Source organism: Miniopterus natalensis, chromosome 8, assembly GCF_054644295.1.
Source record: "Miniopterus natalensis isolate mMinNat1 chromosome 8, mMinNat1.hap1, whole genome shotgun sequence".
Lineage (NCBI taxonomy): Eukaryota > Metazoa > Chordata > Mammalia > Chiroptera > Miniopteridae > Miniopterus > Miniopterus natalensis.
In genome coordinates this window covers 19,587,805-19,608,369 of record NC_142088.1, presented here as the reverse complement: position 1 = coordinate 19,608,369, position 20,565 = coordinate 19,587,805, and the positions used below count along the sequence as shown (strand labels likewise).

The 20,565-nt window shown below is 36.0% G+C and overlaps 1 protein-coding gene across 1 annotated transcript in view; it reads right to left on the bottom strand.

Annotated features, from left to right (window-relative positions):
* Positions 1 to 20,565, bottom strand: part of NDUFS1 (NADH:ubiquinone oxidoreductase core subunit S1) — a 26,535-nt gene extending 5,970 nt beyond the window's left edge. Inside the window, exons 1-14 of the mRNA XM_016196698.2 lie at positions 20,478 to 20,565; positions 17,275 to 17,339; positions 16,688 to 16,779; positions 14,229 to 14,336; positions 13,457 to 13,533; positions 12,695 to 12,776; positions 12,473 to 12,603; positions 11,377 to 11,562; positions 9,036 to 9,170; positions 8,269 to 8,383; positions 7,371 to 7,516; positions 6,888 to 7,016; positions 4,639 to 4,768; positions 2,184 to 2,344 (exon numbers count right to left, since the gene is read on the bottom strand). Of these exons, the coding sequence (XP_016052184.1) occupies positions 2,184 to 2,344; positions 4,639 to 4,768; positions 6,888 to 7,016; positions 7,371 to 7,516; positions 8,269 to 8,383; positions 9,036 to 9,170; positions 11,377 to 11,562; positions 12,473 to 12,603; positions 12,695 to 12,776; positions 13,457 to 13,533; positions 14,229 to 14,336; positions 16,688 to 16,779; positions 17,275 to 17,335 (1,553 nt within the window). The 5' untranslated portion in view covers positions 17,336 to 17,339; positions 20,478 to 20,565. The remainder of the gene's footprint in view (positions 1 to 2,183; positions 2,345 to 4,638; positions 4,769 to 6,887; positions 7,017 to 7,370; positions 7,517 to 8,268; positions 8,384 to 9,035; positions 9,171 to 11,376; positions 11,563 to 12,472; positions 12,604 to 12,694; positions 12,777 to 13,456; positions 13,534 to 14,228; positions 14,337 to 16,687; positions 16,780 to 17,274; positions 17,340 to 20,477) is intronic.

Genomic DNA, 20,565 nt, shown 5'->3' with positions numbered 1-20,565 from the left:
CAATTTAAAAACTTAGCTCCCCTTTCCTCTTCCACCACATACACAAAATTTTTTTTTCTTAATTTCCTTCATTTGAAGCCTTGAAGTCTTTCTCTCAAAGATCCAGGCAGAGATTCACACTCACTTATGAAAGAGCCCACCTCATCTTGGAAAACAACCTGGAAGCCTACGTTTGCCTCTGGGAGAATGATCAGTAATCAATAAAACTATAGGGCTGATTAAAAGATTCTCCAAGAATCAGAAAATATGCTCTACTCTGAAATATACTTACTCTAAGAAATAAAAGTTTTAAAATATGTTTCAAGTTCTCAATAAACATTAAAAGCTATGTCCTAATAAACTACAGTAAACTTTCATTAAAAGGGATATATCTTGTGGTAAGAATAAAATGAAATAAAAAACAAGGTTAATAAATTAAAAATTACAACAGTGTCAGTACTCTCCAGAATGAAAACTCATAAAATGATAGAAGATAATTTAAAGAATTTTCTCTAAACACATAGAAAAAGGAAGTGAGAAAAATTATGAAAGAAAAGAGCCAAAAGTCTGAAGGGCCAACTAACATATAACAAATAGAAGCTTCTGTATGAGAGCAAATAACAATGTAAAAGTAAACCAACTAGGGGTTTCTAAACTTAAAAGGAAAAAATGTTTTCAACTTGGAAAATGTGAATATCTATGATATTCCCAGGCAAAGGTAATGACAAATGAGTGTCACCCAGTTATATTCTGGGAGAATATTTTTAACATCAGAAATAAGAAACCCAAAGGGTGGGCAGGGAGACAGACACATATAGGCATAAAATCAGGTTATCCTTGAGACAAAACTCAGACTAGATGAGATCTTCTCTAAAATATCAAGTGAAAGAATGGGTGGGAAATACTAGTATTAAAGGAAAAGTGATTGTGATCTTCATACCTAGCCAAGTGGTCATTTGTGAGAAGGAACCAGAAAAACATTGGTTGACATTCAGGAATTTTTTAAAAAGTTATTAATTTAGTACTCATTCAGAAAAAAGAAACAACTATAAGAATAAAGACATGGACACAAAAGTGAGTTAAAATCAAGAAGTAAAAACTGTGGCTAAAAAGCATCTAGAGGTAGTAGTCAATAAAAATAAACTCTATGTAAAAATATAAAGTTTTAAAAAATATTTATATGATCTATAATGCCAAATTAAAGCAATAAAAGGGGAAATATTAACATTGAAATGAATACTTAAGGATACATTTAAATACTTAAGTTTTAAAAATTTGCCTATTCTACCTAAAGTTATTTAGCCACAATCCTTAAAAAAATTTGAAGAATTTGAAATATACTACTTAAGGTAGAACGGATTACGTGACATGGGAAAACTCATTCACTAATATACAAAATGGTGTAATCTTTCTAAAACAAGTTGGAAATATGCATTAATAACCTCAAAAATGTTTATCCTGTTTTCCCCAATAGTTCTACTTTTAGAAATCTACCTTAAGGAAATAATCTAAAGTTCAGTGATATGTGTTTATCACTGCATGACTTATAAATAAAGACTAGCATCAATTTACAAGTCAGGAAGAAAATGGCTGAGATATATTATGATGTTAAATAGCCATTTAAGTTTATATTTATAAAGAATTTCTAATCACAGGAAGAAATTTTTATGTGGTAATAAAAACTGATCAAAATCGGGACACAAAATTGTATACACAGTATGATTTCAACTATATAACTAAAAAATATTTACATGGGAAATGAAAGACCAGATAAAAGTGTACCAAAATAGCAATAGTAATTATCTACAAATAGTGGAATAAGGATAATTTCTATTTCATACACTTTCTTCTCTTTGGAACTTTCTTAAAGTAAACTTGATTAATACAGTCACCAAAAAACTTTACTTCAGATGTATTTTCATGTTAGCTTACATTTTCATCATTTAATCAAAGACTTATTGCAGTTTTTGAAACAAGTTATACTGATACAGATTTTCAAGATTTTCTCAGCACTTACTATTTGGGATATTTTTAATATTATTTATTATCTTGGGTTTTTCTCACACAGAAAGTAAAGGTTTCTATTTCACACCAGCTACTGAGATAACGTTAAATATTGTTTGTAAATCTAAATGTGACAATGTAATGCACATATACACAAAATTACCTGAATTTTATATTATGTAAAACAATACTCAACATACCTATGAAGAATGTTCATAACTTTCCAATCACCAGCAGCACCACTGCTCATCCGAATCTTTTGAGCAATGCTGGAAACAGCTGCAAGAATTGCTGCACCATCATTTCTTTGAAGTGCAGAACTGCCTAAAACCACCATAGGTTTTTTAGCTCCCTTTAGTACCTTTTAAAAAAAAAAGAACTTTGATTAAAAAAAACATGAAAAACAACCCTAACCAAATTTGCACCTACAATATGTTGTGCCCAAGTTTTAGTCAGTCAACATACAGACATACATACAGCCACATTTAATCAAAACATTTTGCCAATGCGACATGAAATGGTAAAATAAGCACTACCAGATAAAACAGATTTTCTAAAAGTAAGCACTGGGAATCAAATCCCAACCAAATAGCTTTTGGTCAGAACGATTATGGGTAGGTCCCAAAAAAATTGGGGAATGCTCCCTATAGAGATTCAGATGGCACTATGTAACAGGAGAAACCATGCTAAGATAGCACGTCTACTGTCCTCTATCTACTCGGCACGTCTCAGGGAGGAGGTGGTAGGGAAAGCAGCAGTTACTAGATCCCAGTGCAGTCTGCTTTCAAACACAGTAGCTTCCTGAAGGCCAAAGACTAAGGTGGGAGTGAGTCCCAAGAGCAGAAGCAGCTACAGATTTGGGGGAGGATGAAAAGTTAGAAGGAAAGCTGAGACTACACAGCTCGCTCGCCGCCCACCCTCTATCATTCTTCAGTGAACAGCTAGCCCCAGTCAAAGAGTCAGCACAAGCATTATGCCCAGATGCTACAAGGAGGACATTCACTGCAAGAGGAATTTCCAAGGAAATGTGAAGAGTTGCAGAAAGTTTTCAACAGCCTCAAACAGAATGAAAAACACACTCTTTTCTCACTTGAAAAGAGTTGAAATAAGTGACATAATAGAGTGTTATACAATAGAAGATTTTCATAGTAGAACTCAGGAAAGAACTGGAAGAGAAATTAGATACTTTACCATTCCAGAAACAATAATAAATAAATAAAACATGACTGTAAATACAGGAATAAGACTGACAGGCTATAGAAAATTATATAAAACAAACTGCAAAAGAACAAAGGAAAAAATTACAGAAAAGATAGAAAAGGGGATCCAATATCTACATCGTTAAGAGTTCTTGATGAAGAGAATAGAATTATGTGATAAAAAATACATTTAAATCTTTTACAGAAGCAAACTTTCCTGAAGAACACTAATCACCTTCTGGGGCATGAGGATGAGAAATAGAGATAAAAGAGGGATAGAATATTCAATAAATATATTTTAATATTTTTGATCACTGTAATCATGATAATGTTTTTCCTCTCCAAACACATATGGCTTGGCTACTTTGTCCTTTGCACTTGACTTTCTTCTTGTCTATACCTGAAGCTATAAATGAAGCAGTCATTTTGGAACCATGAGTAGAAGCTCATACAAACACATGAGCAAACGCAGTGAGGATAACAAAGCAGAAAGCAGGCTCCTTCCTTCCTGGGAAACCTGCATCATCTGTCAAACTGTCTACCTCCAGAACCACTGTTATGTGAGAAGCAAAAACCCCTTACATTTTTTTAATAATCAAACACACACACACACACACACACACCCACCCACCCACCCCTAAAATAAAGAGAACCTTGACTCTTCAGACTAAAAGGCACACCATGTCAGATAAAAAGGTGACAGAGAATCACAACCATTAAGACATATTCTGACTAAGTTATTACATTTCAAAGAATCAAGAATCAAGGAAAAAGTATCTAAACAGGAAAAAATTAGGACAGGGTTGGGGAGAATACAGGTGATGTCAGCCTTCTCCACAGTAAAAGGGTGTTTATAAAGTTTAGAGAAGAAAAAAAGTGTGACCCTAGAAATCTGTATCTGCTAAGGCTCTCTTCAGGAATACTAGACATTCTCAAACAAGAACTGAAGGAATACTATTGGCCCCTCTCAAAAAATAAGAAATGAAAAACTATAATCTAGAAACAGCAATGAAATGAATATTTATAAAGAACTCAGTAATTAAAAAAAGTCATGTAAGAGAACTGGTGAAATTTCTTTTAGAAAAAATAACTTGCAATAAAGAGAGACTTCATTGAAGGTTAAAATTTAATTCTTTCAGTTGCACTTCAATGTCTTTTCTGGTAATTTCAAGGAAAGTTAAACTCTGGTAAGTTAAAACAGTATGTAGTGTCGCCACGTTTTGTCTGTCTGTGTATTCATCTACCCTGCTCTATGTATGAGCAGAGAGATGACTGTGGCATTTTCTCAATACTTGTTTGGGGGAGTGGTGGGATTCTGAATGTTTTACTTTCTTCCATGAGCTTTCTTGTCTATACTGCTGTAATTTTTAACAGTAATTACATATTATTACAAAACCAATAAATTTTAACAATGTTTAAAAATCAACAAGAGTAGATACATTTAACTTGAGAGTACCTGGCTGAATGGATGACTACCCGAAGCAAGGTCTTGAAGAATTTGGGGGGAATCTCCCAGATGGTCATATCTGTAAGTGAGATCCACTTGGCTGCCTATAAGCGCTACTTTTAAGTCATTATGAAGCCAGCTGAAATAAAAACAGCAAAGTTTTTAGAGCTAAATTACTAGGTTATTGGTCTCATTAATGCTAGGTGTTACATCTTATTTATATTACAAAATGTTACAAGCACAAAAGCACTAAAAGAACATTTAACCTTAACAGGTATAATTTATTGTGACCTTTCAAAATAAAATGTTGCCAAAAATAGCCCGGCTGGGCATGCCTCAGTGGTTGAGCATCGACCTAGGATCCTGGAGATCGGGGTTCAATTCCCGGTCAGGGCTCATGCCCGGGTTTCGGGCCAGGCAGCCAATCAATGACTCTCTCATCATTGATGTTTCTTTCTCTCTCTCTCTCTCTCTCTCTCTCCTCCCCCCTCCTTTCCTCTCTCTGAAATCAATAAAGATATATTTAAAAAAAAAAACAAAACACAAAAAGGCATTCAATGAATTTTTTATGTAAGAATGCTAACTGTATAAACAAGCTATAAACAAAGGCTAATTTTAGAATAAATGATCCATAGTTTTTACCTTGCCATAGTTACACAATAGTTATTTCCTAATTACCCACTGAAGTTTTTAAACATAGTTCATGAAAGCCCTGCCAGGTGGAATCATTTAGTACACCAAAAGGTTGCGGGTTTTGATTCCCCCATCAGGATACGTATGGGAGACAACTGATCAATGTTTCTCTTTCACACCAATGCTTCTCTCTCTCCCTTCCTATCTCTAAAAATCAACAAACAGCCCGGCCGGGCGTGGCTCAGCGGTTAAGCGTCGACCTAGGATCCAGGCGATCAGGGTTCGATTCCCGATCAGGGCACATGCCTGGGTTGTGGGCTGCAGCCGATCAATGACTCTCTCATCATTGATGTTTCTACCTCTGTTTCTCCCTCTCCTTTCCTCTCTCTGAAATCAATAAAGATATATTTAAAAAAAAAAAAATCAACAAACATATACTACAGTGATGATTAAAAAATAAATAAATATAGTTCATGAAAATAAACTAAATCATTCATATTTACTCTCTATGACATGAAAGTATGGATCCAGCTCCTCCTAAAATAGTTATAAATGTGGTAACCACATATTGATTTGTATGACAGTGCTGGTTTTTTACCTGTTATCCTGGAGTAATTAACACCTCCCCCTTTCACTCTCAACAGTGTCCCAGTTTAGATAATAAATTATATGGTCAACCTATTCATATATCTCTAAAATATAAAAAAATGGAGAGGCATTCTACAAAATAACTGGCCTGTGTTCTTCCAAAAAATGCCAAAAAAAGGGACTGAGGAGTCATGACACTAATTACAATGTATGACTCCAAACTGGATTCTGGCAGGAAAAAAAATTATTCTAAAAATTTATGGGAAAATTTGAATATAAACTGTGGATAAAATTTGAATAAAATCTGAATATAAACTGTGAATTAAAGACTACTGTATCAACACTAAATACTTGATTATTTAAGAGAATGTCCCTTGTTCTTAGGAAATCCACACAGGAGTATTTAGGAATAAAAGGCATCATGTTTACAATTTACTTTCAGATAATTCAGAAAATTACATTCACAAAAATACACACAGAACAAGAATAATAAAACAAATGTGACAAAATGTAATACTGGGTGAACAGTATTACAAAAAAGAGTGTATACAACGATCATTTCAACCCTAGACGGTCTGGCTCAGTGGTCAGAGTGTTGGTACATGGACTGAAGGGTCTTGGATTCGATTCCAGTCAATGGCACGAACCTAGGCTGCAGGCTCCATACCACCTCGATCCCCAGCCCGTCGGGGGCGCATGCAGGGAGGCAACCAATCAATGTGTCTCTCCGCCCCCCCCGCCCCGCCCCCTTTCCTTCCTTCCACTCTCTCTGAAAAACAATGGAAAAAAATATCCTCGGGCAAGGATTTAAAACAAAAAACAAAACAAAAATCATTTCAAGCATCTTGACTTATTTAAAAATAAGATAAATAAAAGATCATGGGGGGAGGGGGGACTAGATCTGTTAGAAACTGTCCTCCAATTATCTTTTGAAGTTTCACTCCCACTAACACTATTAGAAATCGGCTAAAATAATAATTTTTCATATACAGAATTATTACATAAATATTTTTAAAACTCTGAATACTATTACTAACCTCTTTCGAATTCTAGCATTAAATAGTGGTGCCTCAAAACGTGGATTTGTACCAACCAGAAGGACAACATCTGCCTCTTCCACACCAGCAATTGTAGTATTAAGAAGATAATTGGAACGCAAATCTGTGCTAGAAGTACAAAATTAAAAATGCAAGTTTACTTTAAAACTAATACACACTGACAATCCATAGAATAACCTCATCTCAACAAACCCATGGCAATCCCAGACAAAACATTTTTATGAAGTATTCCTAAATTACATCAAAGTTTTAGAAACTTATTCATAATTGAGTTCTCCAACAGTTCCTGCTTTAACTCTGATCTATATGCGAAAATAAACTGGTGGACATGTTGGAGAATCCAAGTTGTCACATTTCAGTTATCAATACTATGGATGTGTTGGCTTATACAGAATTTGAAAGGAAGAAAGAAACAAAGAAAGCAAACCAGCCAACCTTTGATTCTAGCTTCATATTTCTTACCCAGCTCCTGCAGTGGGGAAGACCTCTTCTGTACATAGAGTGTCAGAGTCCACTCTATTAAGCAAATCTTTGAGAGCTACTAGGGCTTCAGCATCCACCAAGCCACCTGCAATTGCTGCCACATCCTTGCCTTGAAAACTCTGCAACTGGAAATGAATGCAAAGGATATCACCAAGAAGTCTTCATTCAGCAAAGATTACAATGAATTGTTCAGAAAACGAAACAGTAATTACTTTCAATTGTTACTAAAACATGAATTTTAGAAAATCTTTTTCAAGTAGAAAAAAAGCAACAAACTTCTAATAAAAAATTTTACATCAATTATTAATTAATCTAAAAGTGAGAGGCAGAGTTATATGGTTCAAGCTAATCACACCAGCTTGGAGGGAAGCTATTTGTTTTAAATTAGGAAAAAGGGGGCCTCAAAATGAGGTCTGGAGGATAAAGACTAGTAGTTATAACTAGATATAACTTTTTCTCAAGTGTCTCTATTCCCTCAAGCCGTTTATGTATGTTGAAAGCCATTCCCTCCAGCTTTGCTCTGGCAAGGCAGTATTCGTTCTTAAATTCTGCCTAAGAAGCCACCTTATCCAGGAAACCACCCTTGATATGCTAGCCTTGGTTAGGCACCACTCCTATATGCTCTTCTTATATATTATTTCCTGCACAACTACCCATAGCAGCATACAATAATTACCTAATTAGGCATCTTTCCTTACACGACTGTGGGAGATGTGTTATTGACTTCTATTTCCTTATACCTAGCACAACATCTGGCATAGTTCTCAATAAATGTTTGTTAATCTTGGTAAAAGGAAAGAATACATATCCCTTCTTCACTACAAAGATGTCACTTGAAAATCATAAATACTATTTATTCTGTATTTCAATGTTTTACCATTCCAGCTACACGAGAGAGTGCATCCTCCCAGGAGGTATAGGTTAAAAGCCCCTTTTCATTTCTGACCATCGGCTCGGTAAGTCTTTGACGTTTTAGCCCATCATAGGCAAATCTAGATAACAGAAATTACACCATTTGTGAAATCTTGCTAAAGAGGCAACTATAATTTTCAAGTTTAAAAACTAAAGTAATTATTATTTAAATACAGTATTGGTTAAAGTATCAAGTAAGATAATAAATACCTGAATACAAGTAATTATTGCAGGTTTTTTGGGAGACAAACTAATAAATATTTTATGAATATCAGCTAAAAACTAAAACACCATCTAAAAAGCATGAATTATTATAATTTATTTTCAGCTACCTGAATAATTTTTAAATTACAACACAAACATATAGCTGAAAAAGATAAATCATTTTTATTTATAAAACCTGAGCACCTCCAGATATTTTATCAAAAAATTATACTGTACAAACTCTAACTTATATTTAGCTTCTTTTCTCCACTGAACAAACTGACATATCTTCATCTACTTCAATTTCTCCATTTAGAAAGAAAAAAGATATTTCTCAAAGTTAATATGAAAACCCGTGACATATCTAGGACTATTAATGTCAGTTTTGTCCAATTCTCTACATAAACAGTCCAGATTTTAAAAGTCTACATTCACTCATTTGTAACTATAAACAATAGTTCTTTAAAAATGAAAATTATTATAAGATTCTTTAAATCAATTGCAAAAGGAAAGCAGTATAGCGTATACCTGGTTTTATCAGAGATCCACTCTTCATTAATGTCCTCATGCATTCTTGGCAAAATCCTCATGACCTCTCCAGTTCTTGTGCTTACTACAATATTACTTCCAACTGCATCCATTACATCAATGGATTCTGTCTTTCTGAGAAAATACATACATATATTTATTGCACTGACTTTATGAATAAGGACAAAGGTTCTCCTATCTATTTTACCCCAAACAAAAAATTTTACAATTACTTTCCTTTCTGAACTCCTACAAATAATGGAACTCAGAGAAAATACATTTAAAAAAATTAAAACCACCTCATATTTGAATACATCATATAAATTCCTAATGCAAAAATAAAGCCTTTAAAACTGTTATCTGAAACAGAAGCCAACTGGAAGGGCTCTAAATGGGCAAAACTGAAACAATTTGAGTATCAAAATAAATAACAAGAGGTTAGAGATTTCTGGTTTTGTTCAATTAAGGAGCTTGATGATTCCTTTCCCCAAAAAGGAAAAATAAAACTGAACAAAATTAATAAAAACAACCAATTCAACACTCTGGAAATCAACCAAAGGGATATAACATCATGAGAAACTTTATGTCTGGGAAAACTGCTGAACTTTGAATAAGAACAGTGGAAATCAGTGGTGTTCTGGCTTAGGGCAGTTCTTATCCCACCTCCTACCACCTTGAACTGGAGGTTTTGCCAGAGTAGGACAGGCTAAGATGGGAGCTTTTCCTGCAGATGAAGACTCACTGAATTTGGAGCAATGAGCAAAGTTGTCTATGGAAGTGATATCATGGAGATCCTTCAGCTGAGGAGAGCCAAAGGTACTAGCCTGAGGCTGTAGCCATAGTTGGGGCAAGCACTCCTAGTGGAGGCTGTGCATATATGTGCAGCTGAGATCAGAGAGGGCCCAAGCTATTCACACATTCCTGGACAACACTGAGATTCAAAGTGGCCAGTGGAAAGCTCAAGTTGGGCTAGCTTGAAATGAACCTAAACTTTGAATGTGCTTCTCTATCCACACAGATCCATTGGCAGAGTATGGGAGTCTTACTGGCTCAAAATATTTGAACATGATCATTATCTGATTACTAAGTTCTACAGACACAGGGTCAACTCCTAAGAAGACTTGCTTAAAAATAAAAACAAGCCTTGGCTGGTCTGGCTCTGTTGGCTGAGCACTGCCCTGTGCACCAAAAGGTCCCGGTTCAATTTCCGGTCAGGGCACATACCCAGGCTTCGGGTTTGTTCCCTGGTCAGGGTGCACGCAGGAGGCAACTAATCAATGTTTCTCTCTCTCTCTCCCTTCTACTCTTTCTATAATCAATAAAAACACTTTTAAAAAAAGTAAAAAAATAAAGACAGGAATATTAAAATATATTCAAAGAACTAAGAAAAGTCATGTTTAAAGAATTAAAGAGAAATGCGAAGACCATAAATCAACAAGTAAAAAGTCTCAGTAAGGATAAAAAAATTACAAAAAAAGAACCAAACAGAAATTCTGGCATTGAAAAGTATGACTGTAATAAAAAATTTACGATAGGGGCTCATGATGGCAAAAGAAAGAATGAATGGATGAACTTGGTGATAGATCAATAGAAATCATCCAATCTGAAGAACAAAAAGAAAAAAGATTTAAGAAAAATGAACAGTTTCTCAGAATCCTGCAGAACATCAGGAGAAGGAAACAAACTCTCTAATTACATATCTCAGTTATGTACTATTCCCTACCCCCCCAATCTGTTTGTATTTACATGGTTTAACACCTGGAATTTTAAGAAAACTCCCATATACTCTGATGGAAGTTTAAAATTGGAGGGCAATTTGATGACATGTGTCCAGAACCTTAAAAATATTCGAATTTGCTGCACCTACCTACTCCATTTCTTGGTTTAATCAGAAGAACCAGAGATATACTAAAACATTTATGAACGTTTATCACAGATTTGTAATTATAAAAACTAGAAACTGTCCAATCATAGAAATTGGTTAAATAAAGTATGCTATATTCACATAGTTAAAAACTTAACATACAATGAAAAGAAACTACAAATTTTTAAAAATGAAGACAATTTTATTCTTTGGAAGATCAAGTGAGTAAAATAATTTTGTAGTTAAGTAGTCTAGAATTAATTTCCAAGAAAACTACAATAACTTTGCACAGATTCATCCTATCATTCAATCTATTAACTATTTATTTTCCATCAAAAGGATTTTACTTAAAGCAAACAAATAATAACTTAGCAGACCAAAACACTTAGGACTTAAGGAAGAAAATTAATCTTAAAAATTTTTTAATAGTAGCAAATTAAAGGATAAAAAATTATCCAAAAATACAATGATGAGTACCTTGTTTCCCAAGGCCGGGCAGTAAAGGCATAGGGCTTAGAGGTCAGGGCACCTACAGGACAGATATCAATGATATTCCCAGACAGTTCAGACATAAACATCTTTTCAATGTATGTGCCAACTTGCATATCATTTCCTCTGCCTGTTGTTCCCAAATCATCTACTCCTGCAATCTCACTCGCAAACCTGCAAGATAAAAATATACCATCAAATGGTCAAATCTAGCAAAATTAACCTCCTTTCCTACTTATGATCACAAAGAGACAATGATTTTCAAAGCACACAAAAAAGATATATTTTTAACGGTGAGCACAGTCCCTAGATAAAAAATAACCCAGCTGCTCTCCCTCTAGGGAGCACCCCTCTGCCATTCCCTTCCCACTCTCCTTCCTCCACAGGCACGTATCCCTAACCTCTAAGGAACCCCATGAGACTTGAAGCCAGGGGAGTAATGGGCAGGGGCAGCTCATCCCAGGCTAACCCCCTGAACCTGTCTCCAACCCCTTTTCTCTGACTTCCCAGTGAGCCAAAGCAGCCCAGCCTAGGCTCTTCTTCTGTCGCTTATTCTATGCCCTTCCTTGTTTCATGGTCTTATATTTTTGCTTCAGTCAATAAGTTCTTGCTTGCTTTTCTGTACTTTGTCTCTTGATTGAAATCTTTCTCTCAAGAAGACAAGAACCGAGGTCTCCTCAGATCACTGGTAAAACTACTATTTTGTGTCTTACATTCAGTCTTGTATTATACTTATTTGTACATGTTGGCTAGTCCTCATATTTTAAGCACCATAAATACAAGAACCAAAATAATAATAATAATCCAATAAATGTTGCATTTGAGGCACAACACACATGCATAAAATTGCACAAATCACATGTATATAGCTCAGCAAGTTATCACAGAATTAATGCTTAGAGATTTTGATTTTTAAATCCACTGACATTAACTGAAAGTGACCAACTTATTCATTTTATTGGCTGATTCAAAAAACATTAAAAACATCCCTCTTCTCCCACCAAATAAAAGTGTTGTTATTCCACCAAATTTTGTGAATATTAAGTAAATATACAAATGATATTCCAGAATGGAGGAGAATTACCTGATGCAGCGAGTACACTGTATACATCTAGTCATGATGGTCTTTACCAATGGTCCAATATTCTTGTCCTCCACAGCACGTTTCCCCTCTAAAAACCGGCTCCTATCACTTCCAAACATCATGGACTGGTCCTTAAATAGATTGCAAAAGAGTTAATCTAATGCTGCCAACAAAATTAAAACTTGAGACAACCAAAAAGATTTATGAAATTAGACTACATACCTGCAGATCACATTCACCTCCCTGATCACAAATAGGACAGTCCAGTGGGTGATTTGCTAATAAGAACTCCATCACACCTTCTCTGTATGAAAGTTGTTAATATATAAAATGGTTTATACTTATGCTATTTAAATAAACTTCACATATGTATGCTGTCACGTAGTATTAATTTTACATTTACTATCGGAAATGTCAATGTAACCATCATTCGAATAGTATTAAATACAACCTAAAAAATGCTTACAGAAGCCTAGAATAAAGTATTAGAGAATATAAAAAATTATGACTTATAACAACACAAAATTACCAAACGTTGCTGAAAGGTCCTCAGAAAATATTCATATTAATTCAAAACAAACACAAACACACAAATATGAAGCAAAAACAAACATAATCAGCCCTAGCCAGTTTGGCTTAGTGGTTAGAGCATTAGCCCACAGACTGCAGGGTCCCGGGTTTGATTCAGGCCAAGGGCGGGTACCTTGGCTGCAGGCTTGGTCCCAGGCCCTGGTTGGGGCATGTATGGGAGGCAACCAATTGACGTGTTTCTCTCACATCAATGTTTCTCTCTCTTTTCCTCTCCCACTCTCTCTCTGAAAAAACAATGGAAAAAATATCCTCAAGTAAGGATTAAAAAATAATAAAAAAATACAAATAAAAACATAATCAGTACCAGTACAGAAACATATCACTGCAATAATCTCAGTTCAATAATTTTCTGCTCTAAGAAAAGTTACTAAGCCAAGTAACAATAATAAGTACCTGGCTTTCTTAGATTTCTCTGAGTTCGTCAGGATATTCCAACCTTTCATTACTGGCATGGCACAAGCAGCTACAACCTGGAATTTCAATGGAAACAACTGTAAGTACTTGTATTTATTTGTAATTATAAGTAACCCAATATATAAAAACATTAAATTATACTTTTGAAAACAAGCAAAAAAGAGAGTATTTTTGAAGACTGAATTTTTTAATTTTCATATTCATAATATGATAATATGGCACTCTGCACTTCTTTTAGAAACAAAGACATCCTACGTCAATTTTATTATAATTATCAATGCAATTTTTTATAAGAGGCTCTGAAACAGAACATCAAATAACTGTTTTTTGATTAGCAGGCACTACTGAATTAAAACTGCATAAGCCAAAATGAATTAATTTGAAAGTGAACCTCTTCACTGCTACCCTTTTCTCTAGTGAAAATGGCACAACATAAGCACGTCTGATGTACTCCTTGGCAACTCCACATCCTAGTTGTGTGTCATATAGCCATGTGGAAATACTGACAGTTATAAGAAGTCACCTTTAATTTCTAAATCTGTTAGAATTTTATAGCACTTGTGTTTACAAAGCACTGTCACCTAGATTTCCACTTTTGAAGAGAATCAATCGCACAAGAAATAAATTTATAGGTAGAAGTAAACAGAGCTAGATTCTCCACTATAACAACACTGACACTAAATAAAGTTTGCTCAAGATTTAAAGTTTTCTACCTTCTACAGCATGGTGTGGAATTTTACGTATCAAGTACCTTAGGAGCTTTCTCAATTTCAACAAGGCACATCCTGCAGTTTCCAGCAATTGACAATCTTTCATGGTAACAGAATCGAGGGATCTGCATGCCAACCTTCTCACAAGCCTAGAAGACAAGTAAAAAACTTTTGCATTAGAATAACCTGACCTCATTCTTGTCTTGCCTAAAACACGGGAGGGGAGGGGATGAGGCCACCCCCCCCACCTATCTTATTACTCCTATTTATAAATATCTATTATCTTCATTCATTCTTACTTCATCCCTGAAGAGGTTTCCTTCGTTTGTTCTTGATTCCAACCCATCTGCTCTGAAGCTGCCTCTTTAAGGATGTTTATACTTTATGTGTAAGAAACTAGATGAATTATCCTCAGACCGAAGGCTGAGGATAACCACTGTTCACAACTCCCCCTTCAAACTCTATCCCAGTGGTTTCATACATGGACATCCTCTTTGTCTCCTCCTTTGGATTAGAAACTCCATTTCACACAGTCTAACGGGCTATAATCTGGTTCTATCTTTGGCTCCATATACCCCACCCAGTACTCACACCCCCGCTGTGACTGAAGCTCTTCTCAGTTCCTGTTTGACTAGTAAGGGGAATTAGTTCTGACCTACCAATTACCACTCCTCCTTCTGTAAGCCTATAATAAACATATTCGAATTTCCTCTAGAATTAGTTCTTCCAGCCTTAGCCCTCACTCTAAAGCAATCTCATCAATGTCCAATATTTTATATTGCAGCCTTTGTACTATCTCACATTCTATATGATTACATCTAAACTTTCATCTGCAGCCTAGTCCTCCCTTCTCCAAGCTTTAGACTTAAATGACATTTATGCAAGTGTATGCTCCATAGAGTTAAAATTCAACCTATTTTTGTCTCCTAATACATCTCCAAATAAGCTAACAAAGAACCCACAAAAATTCCTCTGCTCTTCATCATTCCTAAAGGCCTATCTATCTCTCACTCTGCTCTGACTGCACCATCTTGTTTTCATCTACACCGCCACCATCTATTTTAGGCCTTTTTAATTTCCTGCCCACTAATGCAAGATACTTTTTCCTTATCTCTCACTCTAGTCCTGTTATTCTCCAAGCCATCGTCCTACTGTCACTGTCATAATGCTAAATAGCCACAAAAACTCCTGGTGGGTCAAACTACAAATTCTTTAGCATGGCATATAACTTCTTTCATGACTGGACCTTCTCTATCAGAATAACTATTTCCTGTTACCTCATCTTCTACATATACCTTATGTTCCATCAGTACCAAACTATGTGAAGCTTCCTTGTCTGTATCTTAAAATCTCCTCAGGGATCACCTGAAGCACCCCTAACATTTCCTTCTACCACCTCCTATACCTGCTAAAATACTCTGTACTGTACCTTGAACATGTTTTTGTTATACGCTTATTGTTTACATGTCTATGTGTGACAGATAAGCTAGAAATGGTGGCTACAATGAATAAAGAGCATTTGGCTCTGTGATAATTTGCAGATGGAATGAAGCATCACTTCTGCATGAACAATTTTCTTAGTTCTGGAGGAATTTGGAGAAAATGTACTACATTCAAAAATGTACTACCCCTCATTTACTGGTTTTGGAGGTTAGAAATATACTGAAATATAGAAAGGTTATATGAAATATACTGAAAATAGAAAGGTTATATGAAAGTCAAAAGCATCAAGTAGGCTCACAACAAACAATGGTTACTTCTCCCCCTTTATTAACTAATAATTTAAGAAACTTCATATTTCTTAATGAGTATTTGTTTGGAAGGCAGAAGTGAAACAAAAGAACTGCCATAGTTCATTAAGAAAGTCAGGAACAGCCCGGCTGGCATGGCTCAGTGGCTGAGCATCGACCTATGATCCAGGAGATAGAGGTTCAATTCCCAGTCAGAGCACATGCCCAGGTTGTGGGCTTGATCCCCAGTAGGGGGTGCACAGGAGATCAATGACTCTCATCATTGATGTTTCTATCTCTCTCTCCCTCTTCCTTCCTCTCTCTGAAATCAAGACAGACATATTTAAAAAAAAAAAAAAAAAAAAGAAAGAAAGTCAGGAACAGCCCTGGCCAGGTAGCTCAGTTGATTAGTGTCAACCCAATACGCCAAGGTTGCAGGTTTGATCCCCGGTCAGGGCACATACAGGAAGCAACCAATGATTGCATAAATAAGTGGAACAATAAATCAATGTTTCTCTCTCTCTCTTTCTCTCTCTAATCAATAAAATGAGATTTTTTTAAAAGTCAGAAACAAATAAATGAGTTCACTTTGAAATGCCAAGATTTCAAATCAAACTTATTTTCATGTAATTTTACTACCTATAGTTCTTTTATGAGCATTTATCAAGCAATTTGTAAATTTTAGAGATAAACAGTATAAGGAAATAAATTGGTATTTTTTTAAAAAAACAGCACACACAGAAAAATAGAGAATTAGAACATGTGCCTACTTGGAGGACGGTAGTTCCCGGTTCCACCATGACAGATTGACCATCCACAAATACTTCAATCAAGTTGCTTGCTGCTGTGGCAGTTGTTCGAACTGACCATCAAAAACATTGAAGTGGAAAATAAATGAACACAGTTGAATTCATCATAGCAGAGGATAATGGGTTAATTCTCACCTACAAACCTAAAATTTCTCTAGATTCTAACTTCTAAAATACTGAATTAGAAAAAAGCTTTGCAGAATATAGTTGTCTGCTTTTAATAGCAATTTAAGTTAAAACTTTTACTACCATTGAAAATACGTTCATGGGAAGACAACTTTTCAAAAGCAGAATGAATGTTTTTTTCCATTTCTGGCACTGATGGGCAGTTCCAGTTACTTTCTATTCCATGATAATTTCTATGAACTGTTTAAGGTAAAGTTATATTTTGCAAATTATTTTATTTCACTCAGGTCATTTGTTTCTATTTTTATTTAGAACAAATTAAGAGTTTAGGGTCCTTCAATAAACATTCCATAGATCTAGAATTTATCAAAATAGAAAGTCCAGTACAAACAAATGTAAATTTAAAAAAAAAAAATACTCACCATATTTTTTAGGAGACTTAGAAAGGCCTACTAAGGCCCTTCTTACGGGTATCCTTAACATATTGCTAAGAATAAAACAAAGAAGAGTTATATTATTGTAGGAAAAACCCTAATTACTAACTTTTTGATAATATTTTATGATTGTAAAGCATTCCACATACATTATTTCACTAAACATTGACAAATCCTGATATTTTCCCTCAAATTCTATAGATGAGAATATTCAGTCTCAAAGAGATTACTGGCTTATACAACATTAAGGAGCTAAGAAACAGCAGCTGGTATACAAATTTGGGCTTTCTAACTCCATGCGAAGGGCAGTTTTGTTGTTTTTAACTATCAACAAATTATCATACTTAAAACAGTACTATATAGTAAAAGAAATGTTGAGAATAACAATTAGTTTATCATTAATAGTTATGTAAAATAACGCTATCTTTCTGCCTCCATTTCCTTCCAATATGCCTTCCAACAACCCATGTTCTGAGCAATTATATATTACATGATCCTAAAATATTCTGAGTTAGCTGACAAGCCCAACCCTTTGCAGTGTCTGGAGTGCCATTCTGTGTCCTGAGTAGTACATTTATCTTACAGATTTGCAGCTATCTGTTTTACTCCCACTGTATTATGAACTTCTTGAATCTATCTTCAGTGCCTAGCCCTAAGGCTGACACACAATAAGCTCTAAAGCAGTGGTTCCAAACCAGAAACAATTTTGCTTCCCAGGGAACATTTTGCAATGTCTGAACACATTGTTTGTTGTCACAACTGGGAAAAAGCTATAGGCATCTAGGGAGCAAAGGCCAGGGTGCTGCTAAACATCCTACAATGCACAAGACAGCCCCCATGAAAGTTACCCCAAGTGTCAACAGTGCTGGAAGTTGAAAAACCCTGCTCTAAAAGGTTTGCTGAATTAATAAAATATATGGAAGTGGGTCACACAAATAACACCAGTTAAAGACATATATAAGCAAACAGAAAGAATAGTTAGCTGATCTTTTAGAGGTTTTGTCCATTCACTTGATCAGACAGGCTAAGCATCTAAATTATAATTTTTCACTTGGAAATTTTAAAAATGCAAATTATGTGATCAGAATGTGTCAACATAAAGAATTTCAAAGGTAAAGAGAGTGGAAAATAATATGTATACCTAACTTTTAAGCATCAAGTTTCACATACCTATTATAGATGATGTTATAATAGGGAATTTCATTAAACCAATTTCACTAATTCGTAAAATTCATCAATTCTGAATCTGTGATATTGAATTTGCAGACATCAGGTGTGTCGCCTACTAGTGAGTGATTTTGGGTATATGAGAGTTTCTGCTTATCAACAGAGCAGAAGAAAACAATACTTCCTAGGCCATGTTATTAGTTGGAGCTGAATAAATATCAGTTAAAGCTGAAATCAATTTAGGCAGTATTGGCCACTTAAGATCCATTTTCAAGTGCTGTTCTTTTGTGCTCCTTCTCCTACTATCAGAACACACTGTGTACGTATCCATCTAGTAATCTGTAGGTTAGTAATCAATTTTAGTACCTACTAAGCTGTAAGCTCCTTGACAAGGAATAATTCACTTTGGTCATTTCCTTTTTCTGAAGACTTAGCACCATGCCCTTGGGAAAATAACCACCAAATAGGCTTATCACCAGTTTCCAGAATGAGTAGCATCTGTCCTATTAAAATCTACGGATATAGAGGTAAACCTGAATCTGCTGAATTAGAGTAACGGATATAGAGGTAAGCCTGAATCTGCTGAATTAGAGTAATGATAGATTCAAAATCACAAATCAGTATTTCAGACAACAATGTAAAAATTTAATACTATTATTTTGTCTTCAATACAGTTTCAAAGTAGTGCCCACTTTAGCTAGGAACTCTACCAGAACCAGGCTGACTGCTGAAAACCAACATCAGATGGAATACGGAAAAGCCCCAACATAACACAGGTTCGCAAAACTTTGACATGTACTTCACAGATATTTAACCACCATGTAGGAACAACGCTTTTTGTTATAGGGGCACTACTACTACACATTCTCCATCCTCCGCTTCTCCCCTCCCAAGGTACTACCCCACTCCAAGCCACCATCATCCATCTCCAGCTCCCTAACAGGTCTCTGGCTTCCACCCTGTTCCGCAGCCTCCGCTTCCTCCCAGGAGGTGTGCCCTCAGACAGAAATGCTCCTCCCTCAGACCTTCCTGGCCCCTCTTCATCATTCCAATTTTGGCTTAAAAGCCATTCCTCCGGGAGACTTCCCTTGACCGGCCTATCTAAAATTCCTTAACTATTCCCCAGTCGTTATCACCCGTTTAATTCTTCGTCATGGACTTCTTTCTAGCTTATAGTAGACATTCAATAACTACTTGCTAAATGAATTCTATCTCCAATCTCTGTACATAACGTCCACGTTCCTGGAATTAAACAGTGCAGGTTCTCTGGCAACATTATAATACCCTGCTTAATGATGCGCACACAATTTGGTGAAAAAAAGAACATTCCACAAAACAACAGCAACACATTGATGTTTACTCATCAGAAACAGTTCGTTTTTGAGCAGAGTCGTGTCCGATCCACAATCTTACAGCACATACACTAGACCCCAAGAACCTTTAAACGGTGTGGCTTTGTTACTCGCAGGGAGACCTTGCGCTGACTTTTTATCTTCCTTCAGGTTCCCCACCAATGAAAGGAACAGAAAGTGCTACCCAACGCAAACAATGGACAAAACTGAAAACAAGCAAACAAACTAAAAAGCAATCAGAAGCGTGGACGGTTGCTAAGGCAATAGCGGCCAAACCCAGATGCACTGTACCAGCTATGGGTTAATTTGGGAGGAAATGCTTGGTTTTTAGGCCTAAGTCACTTGACACAGGTCCTCAGGAAACAAAACGACCTCCCCTTCAGAGAGGGGAACGTCCTGCATTTTCCCTGCAGAGGGAAGGTCACCCGCAAGCCTGCATTCGGACCAGTGCCCTCCTGGGCCTCCACGGCCTCTCCGCTCCAGGAGATCAGAGACCAAGGCCAACAGACCTCACCTGCCGGCTCTCGGGGGTTCCTGGGGAGGCGGGGCGGGACGCGGCGCCCAGTCAAGGACAAGAGGAGAATGAGCCCTCTGGGCCAAAGGAAAGTGCTGTCAAGAAATAAACTCCTGTGGCCATGGCGCCGCAACCTTTTCACCCAAACACGACCTCACCTTCTCTCTGGGGCCGCCGAGGGTACTCGGCAGAACTGCACGCACCACACCGACCCCCTTAGATGCCCGGTAGCTTATTCAATATGGC